Genomic DNA, 22,320 nt, shown 5'->3' on the forward strand with positions numbered 1-22,320 from the left:
TTGTTCTTTGTAATAGTCTCTACCAGCATAAGGATTTTTTAAAAATAGAATGTATGTATTTGAAAGTATGGTTGTAATTCTTGGCTTCTTTTAAACATTGTAGTTATTCAAGGGACATAAACATCTTTTCTGGCCCCGACGTCAGATTCACAGGTTTATAATTTCCCGGATCACCTGTTTCAGTCATGTCCAGGGTATAAAAAGTGTTTTGACTGAGCAGTTAACCATTGGAGTGACTAAACAGACCTGCCAAGTCTACTTTCAGCAAGAGACTCCTGCTTCTCCCACCCTTCAACCAATGAGCTGGGATCTCCCACTGCCGCTAATCCCTCAGCAGCAGGAAATTACCCTTTATGAAGGCCTTTCTTGATGTCATGGCACAGGGAGCCAATTCTTTTTGCCTCTGGCCTCCAATCAGCTATGCTAAGGGTGGAGCGATGGATACGGCAGGGTAGGGTGGGCTGGGGACTGTCCCTGATTCTCCCGCTGAATGGGGTCAGCTCCTTTAGCAGTTCTGGATTAAGGCATGACCCCTTCATAAATCCCCCAGTGGTTGCTGTCCTCCTCCCTCTCCCCTGAAAGTGAAACTGGAAATAGATACCAGGCTCTATAATAGCTTCAGGTATTATGGGCATTCTTAACAGAGCAGGAAGCAAGTCTTAGGAGTAGCCTAGTGGTTAATGCAGGGCACTGTGAACCAAGGGACTCAGAGTTACATCTTACTTTAACTCTTTTTTTTAATTGTGAGCCCTCCAGAAATGGAAAAATATTTATTGTACCTAAATATATAATACATCTGCAAGCCTAAAGACTATTGAAGTGGTGTATATTCAGGTACAGTAGGCATTTTTTCTGCTCCTGGAGGAATAAGAGTTAGTGTGGGATTTAAACCTGAGTCCCTTGGTTCACAGTCCACTACACTAACCAGCAGGCTGCCCCTATGCTCTGCAAGGATGTCTGTATGGCCATTTGCTAAGAATGCCACCAGACAGACATCCTTGTCCCTTGTTTCTCACTGTTCATAATTTGGATGTTCCAATTTGTAATATGAATGTTTATGCAGGATGGGATAGTTAGAAATCCAGGACTGTCTCACAATCTCCAGCCTGGAACTGGGTAACTTGGAATCTCTGCATCCATCTTTTTGGATAAGGACATCCCTTCCCCATCTGTGATCGGAGCTGGACATCCATATTTTGGCAACGCTCTTATCCCACTCAAAACACTCCAAAATCATGCACTCATGCTATATGGCAGTTTTATATGAATAGAACTTCTAAATTAAACACAATTCTGTACATTTAACAGAAGTAGCTGAAATGTCAGAAGTCAGCAAATACCTGTACAAAAGATCTTAAGAACAACTTTATTGGGGGAACAAAAGTCTGACGGTCAGATCAAATGCTAGATAACCTAAAATATCTGCTGATGGGATAATAGGAAAACTGTTCTTAATGTTTACCGATACCTGCAGGAAGTTATTTACAGTCAGTCACCATCTCTAACTTAATACTGTATGTCTCTTATAATAGAAGACTGTCATTACATGTGTATTCAGGCATGAGAACCAGATGTTTCTGACCCTCATAAAAATGTAAAATGAGTTTCTTATACAAAATAAGAGATAATAGCAAAATATAGATCAAATCAGCTTTAGGTTATACAAATCTGATTTACAGCCATAAACATAGAAGAGATTTTTCTGTTTTCTGTGGTGGTATAAAACTGAATCTATTGTAAAATAAGAATTACTCAGCTAGGGGCCCTTTTGCTAAAGCTTAGTATGTGTTAAATATTGCATGTCATATTTCATATCTATGGGTCATGTAACAGTGCATATTAATATCTGTTAGTGCGTGAAAGGGCCCTCTAATTAGTTGTTTGCATGAATACAGTTCTTCCGCAGGCTTAAAAAAGTAATCCAAAGCAGTGCACAAATTGCATAAAAGACAGAAGCAAAACAAACAAAACATACTTTGTTGTACCTACAGGTATCCTCCAGGAAAGAGTAGTTAATTCTCTGAAGCATTTTACCAATTCTTTCTCTAGAGGAAAATGCTTAGTGCCTTTGACTCCTTAGAGGTTTACCAAAGTGCACTAAGGTTTTGCACTGAGTTACCACAAGTTAATTGCCAGAATTACTTCTTGGGAAATGTTGGGGACATTCCCAGCATTTTTCCATATAGTTAGCATGAAAGAAATGTCTTTACCAGGTGTTAACTGCACTGCAGATACAGGGTGAAGGGACAAAAGCGCGCCAGACAAAGCCGCGCCAACATTTCAGCACAGACAATTGCACGCAAGACTCCAGCGCACCGCTGTAAAAGTTAATTTTAAAGAGCTCTGATGGGGGGAACCCCCCCACTTTACTTAATACTGTTCGCACTGCCGTTGGAGTGGGCAACCCCCCACATTATAGAGAAACTTAACTTTTTCCTAAAAAATCAGGAAAAAGTTAAGTTTCCTCTATAATGTGGGGTTCCAACCCCCAACCCCCCCCCATGGCAGTGCGAACACTATTAAGTAAACTGGGGGGGTTCCCTCCTCACCTTCCCCCGTCATAGCTCTTTAAAATTAACTCTTCCGGCGGCGCGCTGGAGTCTTACGCCCAATTGTCTGGGCTCAAATGTCGGTGCGGCTTTGTCCCACACGCGAATGACTGTGAACCCAAATACAGTAAGTAATTAGAGAATGACATGGGGACAAATTTTGTCTCATCCCCGCAGAAACTCGCTTTCCCATCCTGTCCCCACAAGTTTTGTCCCTGTCCAAGCCCCATTCCTATAAGCTCTGCGTTAAACATACAAGCCTTAAACACTTATGATTTTAAATTGAGGTTTGTGAAGATGAGGACACAGCTTACAGGAATGGGGCAGGGACAGGAAAAGAACTCGTTGGGACGAGGAAAAATTTGTCCCTGTGTTATTCTCTAACAGTAATGCAGTTAGCTACCGCTGTTCAGGTGGCATTAACCTCACTTCCTTATCTGTCTTGTTAACAGGTAAAGTGCAGTAACTTTCTGCACATTAACTTTTAAGAAGTTAACATGGAAATTAGTGTCCATTGACCTCAGGGTCTTTATGAGGAGGATCAATAACTTGTTTCATGTTTTGACAAAATTAGACATAGCAAATGATTTGCAATTTTGTGGTTTTCTAATATATAATCTCACTGTAAAAATATATTGAACTTGGCAAAAAATAGCATTCTTGTAATGTATTATATTGTAAAGTTGCATAAAAACTAGTTAATGTTAACCCTGGGAGGTAATTCCATTGGCTGTCAGCTGAAAGTTCACATTAGGTGAAGATCTCTTCCTAGAACAATTGCAATTTTGTGGAGTGGAATATTTTCAGTTTTTCTATCCTTTATGGGCAACAAATAATTTTTTACCACATAATGACTAGACATGTCTAACATTTCTTTATAATGCACAAAAATGGGGCCATTTAATTGTTGCGAATAACAAAGAATAAATTTGTTGTCTATGACTGGTGTTTGTGAAGCAGTTGAATTAAAGCCGTCAGAAAAGGATGCTCAGAAGCAGGAAGGATATTCTCAATATAATGAGTAAAGAGGATGGGCCTTGATATGTCGCTTTTTCTGTGTGGTTTACACATTCAAGACAGGTACCTGGGCCAATGAAGTGTTGTGACTTGCCCAAAGTCATAAGGAGCTGCAGAGGGAATTGACCTCACAACCTCAGCATGCTGAGGCAGCTGCTGTAACCACTAGGCCATTCCTCCACTCCAATATAGGCACATGAAATGTATGTATGAAGCAAATTGGAAATTATTACAGATCAAATGGAAAAAATTAAAATCGATCTGATAGGGATTAGTGAACTTAAATGGACAGGGCAGGGCCATGTTCAATTTAATGAGCTTGAAGTATAATGTTATCAGTAACAGTGTTTTGTCAATCCGTCTACAGGGAAAGCTGATTAATGTCACCTTGATTCAGGTATATGCTCCAACAACAGACGCAGAAGATGAGGATGTAGAATTCTTCTATGAACAACTTCAAAATGCAATAGATCAAATGCTGAAACAAAATCTATTGGTCGTTTCGGGGGATTTTAATGCAAAATTATGAAGTTTATGGAAGAATGGTATAGGAGAAAGAAATGAGGTGGGTAATAATTACAGTTTTGTAAAACTAATCAATTGTCAGTTATGAATATATATTTTCAACATCATAAGCATCGTCAGTACACATGGATCTCTCCGAACTGTACACCTTATGCCTGGAACATCCTGCTGGCTTAGTGTTCAAATCCAAACTAAAAACTCACTTTTTTTTTTTTTAAAAACTGCATTTATGTCCTATCCTGACAACTTGTAAAGCACTCATATCGGTTTTCATTCCCTCTTTACTCCCCTACCTCTAGTCCCTTATATTTCCCCTACCTAAGTAACATGTATAAGTCACCTTTGTCCTATGTCTGTCTTAATTAGATTGTAAGCTCTTCGAGCAGGGCCATCTTTTTCATGTTTGTTGTACAGTACTGCATGCGCCTGGTAGTGCTTTATAAATAATAATAATAATAAGTGGTAGTAGTATCAGTATTAGCAAAGGTGGAAAAAAGCAGAAAACCTGTCAAGGAATCCGTAGATCCATTGGATGATCAAGGAGCAAAAGGGATGCTCAGGGAGGATAAGACCATAGCAGAAAGACTGAATTAATTCTTTGCTTCGGTCTTTACGGAAGAAGATGTAAGAGATTTACCTGAACTGGAAATGGTTTTCAAGGGTGATGATGCGGAGGAACTGAAATAAATCTCGGTGAACCTGGAAGACGTACTTAGCCAAATTGAAAAGTTAAAGAATGAAAAATCACCTGGACTGGATGATATATATCCCAGGGTACTTAAAGAACTCATGCATGGAATTGCTGATCTGCAACTTGTTGCTGAAATCGTCTGTAGTACCTGAAGATTGGAGAGTAACCAATGTTACCCCAATTTTTATAAAGGGTTCCAGGGGAGATCCAGTAAATTACAGACCTGCAAGCCTGACATCAGTGTCAGGCAAAATAATGGAATGATGAATTACTGTGCGAGGTGAAATTAAATGATGAAAAGACAATGATGGTAAAGCAGGACAAATGGTGGTAATTAATCCACGAAAAAAGGGTGTGGTAATGGAAATTCTAAAAGAGGAGAAACATGATGTCAACATTTTGGAAAATGCTCTTTCCACCTTTTAGGACCCCATAAGACCCCTGAGGGTCTTTATTTTGTTGGGTCATTTGTATTTTATATATTATATGGTTTTTATCTTGTGGGTCACTTGTGACTGTATACACCCTTTGTGGATTGTTGTTTATAAGTTACTAGGACGCTTATTAAACTACAAACTGGTACAGCCGATCTTCTGTTCCATAATCTTTTTGTTGTTTTGTTGCTTCATTTCCTTTGTAGAACCTCTTGGTGCTGAAACCATCTAATGCTCCATTGCCTCTGCTATGCACTTACCCCATCCTCTCCCCTTTTTTTTTTTGTTTTTACAAAACAATGCGGTAATGGCATTGAAGCTCATGCATTCCTAAAGGGCTTTGATGTGATTACTGCAGGCTGCCACATTAATTGGCTTTGTAAAAGAGGACCTTAGATTGTAAGTCCTTTGAGGACAGAATTTCCTACTGTAGCTGAATGTAACTTGACTCAAACTACTACTGAAAAGGTGTGAGTTAAATACAAAAAGTAGAGTACCAAGAGCAGCATTAATACAGGGAGAGGTCACTGAAGGAAGGATGGCATAGGCTGAAGATACCTCTCATAGCCTAATTGTGCACCACTGCTCTCCATAAAGCCACGCTCTCTGTCATGTCTGGTCAGCCGAGAAACAAGTGCAGTCCTGGAAGAATCAACACTCACATGAGCGTTATGTTGCTTGAATTTTGGCCACACTGCAAGAAAGGGGAGGACTATTAATACAAATGACATTTTCTTTTTAAAGTAGGCACAGCTTGAGTTTGGTTTTATATATCCTGGCAGTCTGGAGCTTGTCTGCTTCCTTTTTCTATCGACAAGAAAAAGAACTTGGTTTCACACAGAATATTGCAAACAAAATGTATCCCAAAGGGTTTTACCGGTACTAAAGAGCTGCTACATTCATTAGAAACTCAGCAGTAAAATAATCATTTGGACCCCAAAGTTCTATAATAATAATAATAACTTTATTTTTGTATACCGCCATACCTATGAGGTCAAGTTCCTCTGGAGTGATACAGGTGTCAGGAAGGAATGTGTCTAAGGGGGTAGTTACCAAGGTATAGTAGAAGGCAAGCTTTTATTGCACCTTGATTTACAAGAGTCAGCCACCTGCGATATAATAAGAACATAAGAATAGCCTTACTGGGTCAGACCAATGGTCCATCAAGCCCATTGGCCCGTCTTCACAGTGGTCAATCCAGGTCAGTAGTACCTGGCCAAAATCTAAAAACTAGCAACATTCCATGCTACCAATCCAGGGCAAACAGTAGTTTGCTCAAAGCAAAAAATATATATGCAGAACGTTGAGAGAACTACTTAGATATCCAAAAAAATACCTCTCAAAAAATGATCTGAAGATAAATTATTCAAAAAAATACCTCTCAAAAAATGATCTCAAGATAAATGATTCAAACAATCCCTCTCGTGCTGTAAGAGGACCTCTTTCTTTTGAGCAATTAACTTTCTTTATATTTCTATGTTTTTAAAGCAGGAAAAGGCCTCAGGTCCCCATATGCCGTCAGTGATTTACTTGCAGGCAATACTGGAAAACCACCTCACCAGCTAAAAAAACCTCCTTACTTTTAAATTATTGTTCATGCATATCTTTAATGTTTAATAATCTTCAAATTAATTTTTAACAAATGTTTAAATTTCAATATGGTTTCAAAATATAAGCAAAAATAAACTTAGACTTATTTTGTCTTTATGAAGTGCTGTGTCCATTGCTTGCATTTCTTTTATCTGTTGCTTTATCTCTGCTTCTCGGTCCACCGCCAACTTAGGCTAGCCAGCGTTTCACCATGGGCAGCTTTGCCGCCATTTGTGAGCATGAAGTTCATCGATAGAACACTCGGGTCCCTAGCCCTGACGCAGTCTATGGTGAAACGCTGGCTAGCCTAAGTCAGCGGTGGACCGAGAAGCAGAGATTAAGCAACAGATAAAGGAAATGCTAGCAATGGACACACCACTCAGAATTTTGTAGACTTCAATCATATCTCCCCTCAGCTGTCACTTTTCCAAGCTGAAGAGCCCTAACCTTTTTAGTGCCATCTCTAAAATGGTGCCCCTAGCAGTAGTCTTGTGCTACTACTGCGCTGGGGAGGGGGGGGGGTCATGTTTCCATATAAGGAAACATAAACCCTAGTGGTAGTAACACAAGACTACTACTTATGATGACATTTTGGAGATGGCGCCAGTGATGGCAGGAGTGAGTAGGGATCGGGCCTACCTGAAAACTACTATTCTATCAGGGAAACTATTGGTAGGGCTTGATCAGGGTTGAGAGAATTAATCAGAGGAGGAGTGAATGGCACAGGCCCTGTGAGCTCTAGCCTAGAAACATCAGGTCTCAGCTTTGAGGCCCAATGCTCTGGGCTTTTGACTGGGGTTATTTTACCATGATTTTATGCACCCAGGCCCGGATTCTATAAAGTCCGCCTAAAGTTAGGCGTATTTATAGGCGCCTAATTTAATTGAGCAGTAGGCTTAATCAGTACCTATATTGGCACTCAACACTTCACAATCAACTTTTATTGGACTTAATTGAAAGTTAGGCACCTAACTTAAAAAAAAACTTGATTCTATAAAAAGTAAGTTGCCTAGCCCAAAGTGCCTAAACCAAAAGTGGGTGTGGTTAGGGGCAGATCATGGGCATGCTTTGGAGTTAGGCGCCTCTTTGTGAATCAGATGCCATTAGGCTCTGACATCGACGTCTAACTTTAGGCATAGAAAACACTGGCATAAATTGGGGATGCATAAACGTTAGGATGCTGAGTGACACTAAGGGCTCCTTTTAAGAAGCCGCGTTAGCGGTTTAACGTGCGTAATAGCGCACGCTAAACTGCCGGCCGCGCTAGCCACTACCGCCTCCTCTTGAGCAGGCGGTAGTTTTTCATCTAGCGCAGGGGTTAGCACGTGATAAAAAGTCGTGTGTGATAAAGACGCTAACACGGCGTCATAAAAGGAGCCCTAAGTGTGATTCTATAATGGGTGCCTAAATCAGTGCCTAACTTTAGGTGGACTTTATAGAACCAGGGCCTCAGTTCACACCGCAAGTCACAATACGGCTCGCCCATAGTAATGAAGTCAAGAAACAAATAATGCAACTTAAGGCTCTACAGAAGTTTGATAGCTTCCCCTCTAAATTAATATGCAATTTCAAGAGGTTGATAGTCAAAATGATTAAACCGGGGGTGTCCAACCTTTGGACTTCCCTGGGTCGCATTGGCCGAAAAAAAATGTTTCTGGGGCCGTACATATGTGCAAACACTGCAGCAAGACAGAGGAGGGAGCCGGCAAGACGGTAAACACCAGGGGACAGCAGAGGAAAACACTGCATCGCCCTCGACCGGGGCATTGGACACCCCTGGATTAAACCAAGCAGGAGAACCTTCTTCCTGATTAAATCGCTCAAATTCAACAGCACTAACCTCACCTGCACTGTCCAGTTAGTGTAGGGGTTGTCTGTGAGCAGAGCTTGAGCAGAACTGGTATTTAAATGGTTAGTGGCAATATTCACACCACTAACCAGTTAAATAAGTGGATAAAATTAACACAGCAAAAAGGCTATTCTAACTTTGTCTGCTCAGCTAACTGCGCACCGGTCTGAAAATTGCCTGGTACACATTTAGCTTCCGGTTGGCTTTCATAATTGAATATTCAATGCTGACGCCCAGACGTAATATCCATGCTCAGTTCAGCCTGTGACTGTCGGTGGCTTAAAAACCATTGATTGCCTTGGGCTGAATATTACCCCCATTGTTTTCAGCAAAACGCAACATGTGTTGAAATGCACTTACTCTAAATATGCTTTTCCTTCGTGCAACAATCCCAAATATAGCAGTGAGCAGGACCACCACCCCTGCAGCTATAACGGCTTCTAAGGGGAATGGTTCCTTCCTATCTGTCCAGACAAGAGAGAAGAAAACCAGAAACACAAGAAAATGTTATAATCTTTGCAGCTTCTTTCCCTCAAATACATTGTATCCTATAACTTTGCTATGGCCTGACTGGGGCATGGGGATTTCATTGGTAAGATTTCAGCAAATACAGGTTAGTATTCAGACAGCAGTTATATTTGGCACTGTTCAAAATGTGTAACTGAGAGCATTCTGGACTCTGTTCTTCAAATAGCGCCCAATTTTGGGTGTGAGGATTTACACCAGCTAAATGCTGGTGTAAATTTCCGTGCCTAAATCAGGCACAGATACCCTGAATTCTATATCACTACCTGCAAATTTTAGAAATGCACCTGACCCGCCCATGTCCCTCCCATGGTCACACCCCCTTTTCAGATCCATGCAGAAAAATTTGCATGCACTTCTCTATAGAATAGCGACTATAAAGATGTCCATATAAATTCCAATTATCGCCAATTAGCACCCATAATTGATTTAATGCCCAATTTTCAGTGCTAATTATCATTAAGCAATTAAAATGTGTGCATTATTTGAGCATGTGCCCAAATTTGTGTGCATAGATTTGAGTGCTATATATAGAATTAGGGGTTAACTGCGTACCAGGCAATATTCAGACCGGTACATCTTCTTTGACACCTCTCTCTCTTACTCTGCTCAGATCCAACAAACCTCTAAAAACTATCATTTCTTCATCTAAGTGGAAGACGACAGAGGGTAGTGGTCAATGGAGATCACTCTGAGGAAAGGGATGTTACCAGTGGTGTGCCTCTAGGTTCTGTTCTTGGGCCTGTTCTTTTTAACATTTTTATAAGCGATATTGCTGAAGGACTATCAGATAAGATTTGCCTCTTTGCAGATGATACCAAAATCTGCAATAGAGTAGACACCCCAGATGGTGTGAACAACATGAAGAAAGACCTAGCAAAGCTTGAAGAATGGTCTGAAATTTGGCAGCTAAAATTTAATGCTAGAAATGCAAGGTCATGCATTTGAGCTACAAAAACCCAAACGAACGGTACAGTTTAGGGTGTGAAGAACTTATAAGAACATAAGAACATAAGAAATGCCTCTGCTGGGTCAGACCCTAGGTCCATCGTGCCCAGCAGTCCGCTCACGCGGTGGCCCAGCAGGTCCAGGACCTGTGCAGTAATCTATCTATACCCCTCTATCCTCTTTTCCAGTAGGAATTTGTCTAATCCTTTCTTGAACCCCAGTACCGTACTCTGCCCAATCACGTCCTCTGGAAGCGCATTCCAGGTGTCCACCACACGTTGGGTAAAAAATAACTTCCTAGTATTTGTTTTGAATCTGTCTCCTATCAACTTTTCCGAGTGCCCTCTTGTTCTTTTATTATTTGAAAGTTTGAAGAATCTGTCCCTCTCTACTCTCTCTATGCCCTTCATGATCTTATAAGTCTCTATCATATCCCCTCTAAGTCTCCTCTTCTCCAGGGAAAAGAGACCCAGCTTCTCCAATCTCTCAGCATATGACAGGTTTTCCATCCCTTTTATCAGACGCGTCGCTCTCCTCTGAACCCTCTCGACTAACGCCATATCCTTCTTAAGGTACGGCGACCAATATTGGACGCAGTACTCCAAATGCGGGCGCACCATTGCCCGATACAACGGCAGGATAACCTCTTTCGTTCTGGCTGTAATACCCTTTTTGATTATACCAAGCATTCTATTCGCTCTCTTAGCGGCCGCTGCACACTGTGCCGTCGGCTTCATTGTCATGTCCACCAATACCCCCAAGTCCCTTTCCTGGGTACTCTTATTCAATAATATCCCTCCCATTGTATAGTTGTACCTCGAGTTTCTGCTCCCCACATGTAATACCTTACATTTCTCAACGTTGAACTTCATCTGCCATCTCGTCGCCCAATCTTCTAGTTTGTTCAAGTCCCTTTGCAATTCTTCACATTCCTCTTTAGTCTGAGCTCCATTAAATAGTTTAGTGTCGTCCGCAAATTTTATTATCTCGCACTTCGTCCCTGTTTCTAGATCATTTATGAAGATATTAAATAGTAGCGGCCCGAGCACCGAGCCCTGCGGGACACCACTCGTGACCCTCCTCCAGTCGGAGTAGTGGCCCTTCACTCCTACCCTTTGTTTTCTACCCTCCAACCAGTTTCTGATCCATCTATGTACGTCTCCTTCCAACCCATGGTTCTTTAGTTTCCGGAGTAGTCGTTCATGGGGCACCTTGTCAAAGGCTTTTTGGAAATCTAGATATATGATCTAGATATATGATATATGTGCACGTCAGAAGAGCAGGACTTGGGTATGATTGTATGTGATGATCTTAAGGTCGCCAAACAGGTTGAAAAGGTGACGGCAAAAGCTAGAAGGATGCTAGGGTGCATAGGAAGAAGTATGACCAATAGGAAAAAGGAGGTATTGATGCCCCTGTATAAGACTCTGGTGAGACCTCATTTAGAATATTGTGTACAATTCTGGAGACCGCACCTTCAAAAAGATATAAAAAAGGATGGAGTCAGTCCAGAGGAAGGCTACTAAAAATGGTGCGTGGTCTTCATCAGGACAGATTTAAAGATCTCAATATGTATACTTTAGAACAGTGGTTCTCAACCCTGTCCTGGGGGACCCCCAGCCAGTCAGGTTTTCAAGATATCCCTAATGAATATGCATGAGAGAGATTTGCATACCTGTCACTTCCATTATATGAAAAATCTCTCTCATGCATATTCATTAGGGATATCTTGAAAACCCAACTGGCTGGGGGTCCCCCAGGACAGGGTTGAGAACCACTGCTTTAGAGGAAAGGCGGGAGAGGGGAGATATGACAGAGACGTTTAAATACCTAAGTGGTGTAAATGCGAATGAGTCGAGTCTCTTTTATTTGAAAGGAAGCTCTGAAATGAGAGGGCATAGGATGAAGTTAAGAGTTGATAGGCTCCGGAGTAATCTAAGGAAATACTTTTTTACAGAAAGGGTGGTAGATGCGTGGTACAGTCTCCCGGAAGAAGTGGTGGAGACAGAGACTGTGTCTGAATTCAAGAAGACGTGGGATAGGCACGCAGGATCTCTTAGAGAGAGGAAGAGATAATGGTTATTGCAGATGGGCAGACCAAATGGCCCATTTGGCCTTTTAGCTGTCATCATGTTTCTATGTTATAACATTAACAAAATCTGACCTCTCCTTTCTGAGCACACTACCAAAACCCTTATCTACACTTTCATCACCTCTCGCTTAGATTACTGCAACTTGCTTTTCTCAGGACTTCTGTTCAACCATCTCTCTCCCCTAAAAAAATTCTGCTGTATGACTCATATTCCCTAAGAGCCGCCATAATCACATTACCTACCTCCTCAAGTCCCCATCCATTTCTGAATATACCGTAGTTCAAACCTACTAGTGCACTCACTCTGCAGCCCCTTGATATCTCTCTTCACTTATATCCCCCTATGCTCCCCCCCACCCCCATGAAGTCCCTCCTATTCATACCCTTCTCCTCCACTGCCAACTTTAGACTCTGTCCCTTCTATCTTACTGCACCGTATGGCTGGAACAGACAGCCTGAATCAGTACGTCAGGCTCCATCTCTAGCAGTATTCAAATCCAGGCTGCTTTCAACTCCTAATTCTCACTCATCATAAGATACCTATGTCTATCCTATGGTTCTTTCTGCTAGAAACTCCCCACCCCTTATATGTCCTGTCTGTCTGTCCAAATAAGATTGTAAGCTTTTCTAAGCAGAGACTGTCTTTCCCATGTTAAATGTACAGCACTGTGTACGCCTTTCAGTGCTATAGAAATGATAAATTGTAGTAGTAGTAAATGGTGCCTAAAGTTAGGTGCTGGGATACAGACTGCTAAGCATGATTTCTATAATGGCAGTTCCGCACAGAATATTAACTCACACCTAAGTTTAGGCCCGAGCACTTATGCCAGCCAAAGATTTATGTAAATGCTTGCACCTAACTACTAGCATTTAGGTGTGTAAATGTAAGTATTCTATAAAATCACACCTAAATGCCTTGACCTGCCTTTGCCCTTCCTTGGCTAAATGCCTTATAAAAATTAGGCACCCTATTTATAGACTAGGGTAGGGATTGGCAATCCGTGGCTCTTTCACTACATGGCTGAGGCTCTTCTCTTGCTTCAACAAGTTAGTTGCAGCAATTTCTACAGCTGCCTGCCACTAACCTGGAAGCCTCTCCTCTGCCACATCCCGCCCTCTGTCAGAACTTCATGTTTCTGCCCGGGCGGGATGCAACAGAGGAGAGGCTTCCAGGTTAGCAGCAGGCAGGTATATGAATTGTCTCGGACCAGTTGAAGTAAGAAAGAGCATAATATTTGTGAGTGGGATTGGGGGGAGGAGGAAAGAAATATGTTGCAGGAGGGATGAGAGTGGTGAGAGAGGGAGATATGGATATAGGTATGGAGGGGAAGGAGAGAAAATGCATGGGGAGAGAGGGAGATATGGATATAGGGGTAGAGGGGAAGGAGAGAAAATGCATGGGGAGAGAGGGAGATATGGATATAGGGGTAGAGGGGAAGGAGAGAAAATGCATGGGGAGAGAGGGAGATATGGATATAGGTATGGAGGGGAAGGGGAGAAAATGCATGGGGAGAGAGAGAGTTATGGATATAGGTGTGGAGGGGAAGGAGAGAAAATGCATGGGGAGAGAGGGAGATATGGATATAGGTGTGGAGGGGAGGGGAGGGGGGAGAGAGGGAGAAATGGACATGAAACAACTCTGTGCGGAAATACATTGTCAAAGTGCCATTAAATTGTTTTTCTTTATTTTCTGTAAGTACTTGAAATTTTGCTTTTGTGTTAAATGCATACATACCCATATCACATTAAAAACTGTACCCCAAATCCCCTTCTCTACTCATTGCAGCTCTTTGTAAATTTGGGGTCAAATATTTAGGATAAAATGGCTCTTTGCTTTAAAAAAGATTGCTGATCCCTGGACTAGGGCATAGATCAGTTAGTGTGGAACTGCTAATTTGTGCCAATTATGCACAAACGTTAAGATCAATTAGAGATAGTTATTGCCAATTATACCAATTGGTTTCCATTCCTTCTTCTATAATTGCACATCCAGCTGTGTGTCTGTGTGCACTTTTTATATTAGGGGTGTAAGTACAGATGACAGTTTTCAGCTCTTTCCTATGTTCAGCTCAGACATGGGAAAACAAGTATAACTTGGGACACCCAATTGAGGCCTAGATTCTTAAATAAACACCCAACCTCCCCACCTGGCAGCGGGAGAGATACCCATTCTCTCCCGCTGCATTACACACCCCTCCAACCCCTCTCACCATACCTTTAATTAGAAGGCTGACTGGTGCCTACTCCCTCTGGCTAGCTGGCCTGTCTCTTCCAAAATGGGCCTCCTCTCCCTGGTGCATCCTGGGATGCACCAGGGGAGGGGACTGAAGCTCTGATTGGCCCAGGTTGCATAAGGCCCCTCCTGTGAGGTGTCCAGGCCAATCCTAGCCTGAGGCACTGATTGGCCTAGACACCCCATAGGGAGGGGCCTTGTACAATCTGGACCAATCAGAGCCTCAGGCCCCTCCCCCCAGTGCATCCCATTTTGGAAGAGGCAGGCCAGCTGGCTGGAGGAGTAGGCATCTCTTCGGTCAGCCATCTAATTAAAGGTACAGGGGAGAGGGGTTGGAGGCGGGGAGGGGGGTTTCGTTTGGCAGCGGAAGAGAGTGGGCATCTCTCCCACTACAGAGGGGGTGTGTTGTGTGGCAGTGGGAGAGAATAGCTTTTCTAGCTGAAGTTTAAAACAGTACAACTGGGGTCTTAAACAGTGCTGTCAATGTACCCCTGGACCAGTCGCTGATTTTTGTCACCAAAAGCTGACACCACTGTAAGAAAATGGCTCGGCGATTTTTAAGAATCCACCAGAGTGCTCATTTTAATGTTGAAGAGCCCATTTGCATGGCAGTGTCAGAGACTGCTAGAAACCTTGCTAAAAACAGAGATAAGCTGTTTTGATAATCCACCGCTAAAATGCATGCAGGCTATACCAGTGTTCTTCAACCACCGGTCCATGGACCGGTGCTGGTCCACAGAAATTTCCTGCCGGTCCACAGGGCTGGCACGTGCAACAGGCCCAAAACAGTGCTCTTCAACCGCCGGTCCACGGTGCGCTCAGTGCGGCATTATCTTCAAGCCGGCTCCCTCTTCCTCACTGATTCAGTGCACAAAGCCACAGGCAGCGGCTCCTATGTGCGTCCTGCGCCTGAACTGGAAGCATTCTCTCTGACGTCACAACGTCAGAGGGAAGGCTTCCAGATGAGGCGCGGGACATGCGAGGAGCCACTGCCCGCAGCTTTGTGCACTGCATCAGTGAGGAAGAGGGAGCCGGCCTGAAGATAACACCAGGGGCGGCATAAAATGGCCAGGCGGGAGCAGGCCAGATGGTAAGGCATAGCATAGAGAGAGGTGAACAACAAAGGTAGGAGGGAGAATTATTTTATTTTTGAATTTAGTGATTGAATTATGTCAATTTTGAGAATTTACATCTGCTGTCAGTGTACTTTGTGTAGTTTAATTTTGTGGTTAACCATTATGTGTTGTTAATAAGATTATATTGTGTGTATCTATGAGAAATGAATGGAAAAATAGTGTTACAATTAGTACTATTATGGGGGCGGGGTCTGGGGTGGAGATTAGGCAGAGATGAGCGGGGTCTGGTCCACGACTTAGCCTAGTGTTCTTCAACCACTGGTCCGCGGACCGATGCCGGTCCACAAAATAATTATTTTATTTCTACTGGTGTAAAAAGGTTTAAGAACACTGGGCTAAACCATCGGAAAACAGTTTAGCAATGGTGTTAAAGTTTTGAGAATCTGGGCCCAAATGTATAATCTTTACGAATAATTCTAATTGTTGGGATCTTATGGGTGTCGCTTGTATGCTTGATCCCCAATATTCAGTGTTTTTATATATAAATATATGTTTGATTTATACTGAAATACTCAGTGGTACTAACCATACATTTTTTCTTTTTTGACTGGGACTTGTTTTACAACCACACTTAAAGCGGTTTACATATAGGTACTTCAAGCATATGAATAAAGGACCTTTCTGAAACATTTGTGTCACATGTTTCACATTATTCCCCGGACCTGATAGACTGTCTCCTGAACCCTCCTGATCAGTGGCATACTAAGGGGGGGGGGGGGGTGGCAGTCCACCCCGGGTGCACGGCTTCGGGGGGTGCACAGCCGGCCAGGTCCGGGTCCTCCTGCCCTTCCTTTCACCCGGCTTGTGCTGCTGCAATCTTACTTCCCCCTGCCGACAAGAAGTCTTTCGAGGACGTTCCGGGCCAGCCAGGCTGGCCCGGAATGTCCTCTCCGACGTCAGAATTGACATCAGAAAGACTTCTTGTCGACGGGGGGAGGTAAGATTGCAGGCACGGACCGGGGGAAAGGAAGGGGAGAGGCGCTTTTTTTTTTTTCCCGTGGCAGAGAGGGCAGAATGTAGGCAGGCAAGCTAGCTGGCTGGCTTTAGCGCAGCAAGGAGGGAGAGAGATAGGTAGGCAGACAGGCTTTGGGGGTGGACAAAATCTGGAAGGCAGTGGGGGGGACATAAGGAGCCACTGGGGGCACTAAGGACACGGGAAGGAGGTACTGGGGGCACCATGGACACAGGAAGGAGGCACTGGGGGCACTAAGGACACGGGAAGGAGGCACTGGGGGCACTAAGGACATGGGAAGGAAGGAGGGAGGGAATAGAAAGGGACAATTGTTGGGCCTGAGTGCAGAAAGAAAGAAATGAAAGAAAGGATACACAGTCAATTAATAGATGTCCCCTTTTGATGAAAAAAAATAAATGGTCACATTACCTCTGACTTACTTTTTCTGCAGCAGAGTCGACAGCCTCGCTGAGGTACAGGAAGGTCCCGCGATGACTCGTCTGCTTTGGAAGAAGTAAGTTACATCGGAGGGGGTGGACCCGGCAGACGCAGTCATTGCAAGAGTTTGCCATAACTCCCTGCTTCTGCCAGAGCAGAGCCAGCAGACGAGTCATCACGGGACCTTCCAGCATGTGGCTGCTGAGTCTGCTCCAGAGCAAGTATGTCAGAGTGGGGTGGACTGGCAGCCGTCAGCTACAGTCATCGTGGGACCTTGCTGCATGAAGGGAGAGAAAGGAGCAGGATTGCTGGAATGGAAGAGTGGTGGAGGGAAAGAAAGGGGGCAGGGTAGTATGGAAGGGTAGTGCTGATAGAATTGATGTACAGAGAAAGGGGAGAGACATAAGGGGGAAGGATATTGGAGGGAAAGAAAGGGGACAGATGCTGATTGAAGAGGGGTGGATGGCGAGAGAAAGGGCAGACATTGGATGGTAGTGGGGAGCCTATGCTGGATGGAAGTGCAGATGGGAGAGATAAGGGAGCAAATGCAGGAAGGAAATGGGAGAAGAGAAAGAGGGGAGCATGCGCTGGATGGAAGTGGACAGAGAGAGGAGAAGGTACTAGATGGAAGGGTTGGAGAAAGAGGGTACATGATGGAAGGAGGGGATAAATAAAAGGAGGGCACATGATGGGGAGAAAACGATTGAGTTAGGGAAACACTGGAGGGGTGAGGGAAAGAGGTGGAAAGCTTTAGGTAGACAGTAAAAAAGGACATTGATAAGAGGGTAGTAAGAACATTATCTAGACAGATGCAGAAAATAAATTGAAAAGGAAAATGATGGAAAAAAGGGAAAGGGATTGCAGAGGAAAGGTGTGGGAGAGGGAAGGAGAGGAGAGAGATGCCAGACCAATGGGGGTGAAAGGAGAGATGGAAGGGGGAGGCATACAGTTTCTGAAAGGGGCATAGAAGGAGAGAAGATGCCATATAGGGGAAGAGAGACGGCAGACAGTGGATGGAAGGAAGAGAGTTACAAGAAGATGAGGAAAGCAGAAACCACAGAAGACAAAGATAGAAAAGAAATTTATATTTATTTATTGCTTTAGGAGACATGTGTCACTGTTTCTGTGGTGCACTGTATGCAGAGTCCATATTCTTACTGGTTCAATTTATCCTTTGTCTATGTATTTCTATTTTATCCCCCCCCCCCCCCTTTTACAAAACTGTGGAGCGTTTTTTAGCGCCAGCCGTGGTGGTAGCAGCTCTGATGCTCAGAATTCTATGAGCGTCAGAGCTGTTACCACCGTGGCTAAAATCCACACAATAGTTTTGTAAAAGAGGGAGGGGTTAGTTTGTGATTACATATTCCATACTAGGCGAAGGTGTTTTCTGTGTTCTGTGTGTTCAAAAGATATGGTTTTTTTTGTAGGCTTGACTGCAGGATTGATCTGTACTAGTCTGGCTTGTTTAGTTTTACAATGGATGTATTGATGTTGTACTGCTCACTGCAGTATGTAAGATGCTGCCTTTTCCTAGGTACTCATGTGTGACATGTGGCTTGTTACTAAAAATCATGTTTTTCGTACAGATGGCGGGGGGGGGGGGGTGTCAAAAAATGATGGGCCCCGGGTGTCACATATGCTAGGTACATAGCCAATAAAGACCCAGATATTATGAAAACTCAATGTGTACTAAGATAAACACTTTCAATGTAAAGTGTGGTAATGTCCAATAATGTAAAACAAGCGCAGCATAAGCCGACTCATTCAAAAATGAAGGAAAAAGCCTCAGAAAAGGCCCTCCCAACTCACCAAAACAGCTCAAAGAGGCGGTCGAACGGTCACCTCACCGGCAAAAAACCTTCATTGCATGTTAATGCCTTATGCTGTGCTGTGCTTTGCCAATAAAAATATAAATATAAGGATAGAGGAAATCTGTCCATTTATCTTCTCTGATCGGTACACCAATGATGGCCAGCGTTTCACAATTTCATGCTGCCTCAGGGTGTATCCTGACCGATCAGGCTTCTTTTCAAAACGGACGCCAAAACCGTCTCTATCCTTACATTTATATTTTTATTGGCAAAGCACAGCACAGCATAAGGCATTAACATGCAATGAAGGTTTTGTGCCGGTGAGGTGACCGCTTACCGCCTCTTTGAACTGTTTTGGTGAGGTGGGAGGGTCCTTTCTGAGGCTTTTTCCTTCATTTTTTAATGAGTCGGCTTATGCTGCGCTTGTTTTACATTATTGGACATTACCACACTTTACATTGAAAGTGTTTATCTTAGTACATATGCTGGGTACGCCACTGCTCCTGATCCCTTTTTTTTTCATGAACTCTCCTGATCCCTCTTTTCTCACTGTGACTTTCCTAGCATATCACCTCCCTACAAAACTAAAACAGTCAGCAAGAACCAATAATTGCCTACAGATTAACTAGAGTATCATACAATAAAAAGGTGTCTACCAACAGACTGTTCTTTCGATCCACAGCAATAAAAGAGTAATTTCCCAAAATTAACCTTCAACAATAAATCTGGATAAGTTTATCATGTCTATAAAATAAAAATGTTTCTCAAAAGATTTGTCTCAAGGTATACAGAACTCAACAAAATAAAACTCCTCTCCCCACATCCCAACCCCCTGCCCTCCTGTTTCCCTGCTCTCTGGTAGAGGGTTGCAGCACTGGCTGCTGTGGTTACCTTCTATTGTCAGGAAGAACCGAGTTTCATTAAAGTTCATATCATATTTGGCCACACAGGTGTATGTCCCATTATCAGATTTCTTAGCTTTGCTGATGACCAGTTCAGAAAACTCCCTGGTCAGAGACTGATGGTGGCGACCTTCCTCTAGGATCAAGGTGTTATTGTCCTTGTACCAAAACACTTCAGACTGGGGATTTGATTTAACATTGCAGGTCATCTTCACGCCTTTGCCTTCTTCCACTGCCAGAAAAGCTTCTTCGCTCGGAATGGGAGGGACTGCAATATAATCCCAAGAATGAATGAGATGGCATGTATGCAACAGTGGTTACAAGTGTGGCAGTTCTTAGATTTAAAGCAGATCTGACTTCCTTTCTTCTAATAAACCAGCAATATCCAGACTGGAAAAGTAACTTAGCACCATGTCCCCAGAATGCATTAAAAGAAACTGATAAGGGGTATCTACACTTCAGGAGCCTGTGAAAGCCTCTCCCTTTGCCCCCCTCCTATCAGAAAGCCACCCTATTTATTTATTTATTTTAAACATTTTTATTCTGCTTCAATCCTATGTGGATTACATATGAAACAGTCGCATTAAAAGTTCACAGACTTTAACAAATTGAACAAACATAATGGACTGTTAACTACTTTTCTTCTTCAAAGGTTACGTTTTCACCATTTACCAATTTTTCTAAAAGTACTCTAATCATTCTAATTGTGTTGAATTCCCACACATAACAAGCTACGCTAGGCCTTGCAACCCTGGCCAGGGATTTACTCACACTGGACGTCCAAGGTCACAGTGACTCGGAGGGAGGCGTTTCTCTGGAGCTGGCAGCTGAAGGTCACCCCGTTGTCACTGGGGAAGACTGGAAAGACACAGATATTGCTGACATTCTTCTGATTCTCCTTATTCAGATTCAGGAGCTGATCCCCTCGGTACCAGAGTAACATTTCCTCGGTTGTGTGATTCTGGACGGTGCAGGCCAGGCTCAGGCCAGCAGCATACGATAGAGTCAATGTATAGTCTAGACTGTTATTATTTATAGTCACTGCCACAGCTGCAGGGAAGGAAGAACACGAGTGAGTGGATTTTAGGGGGGTATAGTCATTATGCAACCAGGGCTGTCCAGATCCAGCTGTAGTCTCATACCCTTTATGGATTGTAAAACTTTTTCAATCATATATTCCAATTAAATACTGGGAAAAACTGGTTTCTAATAAAAACATTCATAAAGATTCCCGTCCTCTCACCCCTTGCCAGATTCCATAATGCCTAAGCTCTAATTTATTTGTAAATAATTAAGCTCTGAGACAACAGGTATATATCAAGGAGCCTTCCATGGCCTGCTCACCCGAAATTTCACATGAACATTGGAGAAGAACCACGATGTACCATATAGGGACCAAATCCAGACTGAATCCTACCATGATGTTCCCAGGAGAATCTGTAGGATAGATAGAGAGAAGAGAATATAATTCCAATTTCTCCTTATTCTTGCTATACATGTGGTGGTCTTTATTATGTGTTGTTTTCATTTTGCTTACTTAACTTACAGTATGTTCTGTAATATCCACAAATGTTCTAAATATATTCCAAAAGAACATTCACAAAATAGTTACACATACTTAACACACTTTACACTATGGGCTCCTGTTACAAAGCTGCGTTAGCGGCTTTATCGCATGTATCTTTTTAGCGCGCACTAACCCTCGTGCTAGCTGAAAAACTACCGCCTGCTCAAGAGGAAGCAGTAGCGGCTAGCACAGCTGGCAAATTAGCACGCGTTATTACGTGCGTTAAATCGCTAATGCGGCTTTGTAAAAGGAGCCCTAAAATAAACATAATATTACATATCTCAAGCCAATAATTCCTAAAACTATTTCATACTATATGCTGGTTATCTATCAATGTATTAACTGGAAATTTCCCTTGTAATTTTAATTAGGAAAAGGCTCACTATGCATATTTAACATTAAATTAAATCCCCACCTTTGGCTTAATGTTCACTGACAAATTCCATACTTTATTTTCATCCAGAGGCACACCACTATTTCAACATAGTACCTCCAAAAGTTAACCACCATTTCTCTTTAGTTTTGCTTACCTTGAGATGGAGCCTGTGAAGGACTGGAAAGAGCAATAATGTTCACAGCTGAAGATTTTATACTCCCTTTTCACCAAGGTCTAGATGATCTCAGTCTTTTATTTGCATTCTGACACAAATCAAGGTCATTGCAACTTTTATGGAGTTTTAAGTAATCTTGAGAAAGGGTACATATCTAGCATTTTTTCAGATGCAATGAACTTTTGTTGTAATCTTTTTTTATTGAACCTAGAGAATTATTGCAGTATCTTTCTGCATAATTATAACAATCACCTTCCTGTTACCACCCTTATCTAAAATAAGATGTTTGTGGGTGTGGGCACTTTTGGAGCCCAATTGGAGCCTAGTGAAATTCTGACCGTAAAATTACATCTGATTGGAAATGTGGTGAGAACCTCACTTTTTATGGTATGACAAAATGTAAAGTTGAGAACAAAGTGGTAGTAGGTTCTAAGGATGAATGTTACAGGCCTAATGGATTTTTTTTTTTTTGCTTTGTTTTATTGAGAAGAATATCTCATGGCCAGGCCT

The 22,320-nt window shown here is 42.7% G+C and overlaps 1 protein-coding gene across 1 annotated transcript; it reads right to left on the reverse strand.

Moving 5' to 3' along the window:
• Positions 1–4,231: 4,231 nt before the first annotated feature.
• On the reverse strand, positions 4,232–21,831 carry TMIGD1 (transmembrane and immunoglobulin domain containing 1). Its single transcript, XM_033921176.1, has 6 exons — positions 21,790–21,831; positions 21,037–21,129; positions 20,464–20,742; positions 19,682–19,960; positions 9,016–9,119; positions 4,232–5,910 (listed from the first exon to the last, which is right to left on the reverse strand). The coding sequence occupies exons 2-6, from the start codon at positions 21,110–21,112 to the stop codon at positions 5,875–5,877; spliced, it is 774 nt and encodes a 257-aa protein (XP_033777067.1). The 5' UTR covers positions 21,113–21,129; positions 21,790–21,831; the 3' UTR covers positions 4,232–5,874.
• Between the last annotated feature and the right edge of the window lie 489 nt (positions 21,832–22,320).

The sequence above is a fragment of the Geotrypetes seraphini genome, chromosome 15 (genome assembly GCF_902459505.1).
Source record: "Geotrypetes seraphini chromosome 15, aGeoSer1.1, whole genome shotgun sequence".
Lineage (NCBI taxonomy): Eukaryota > Metazoa > Chordata > Amphibia > Gymnophiona > Dermophiidae > Geotrypetes > Geotrypetes seraphini.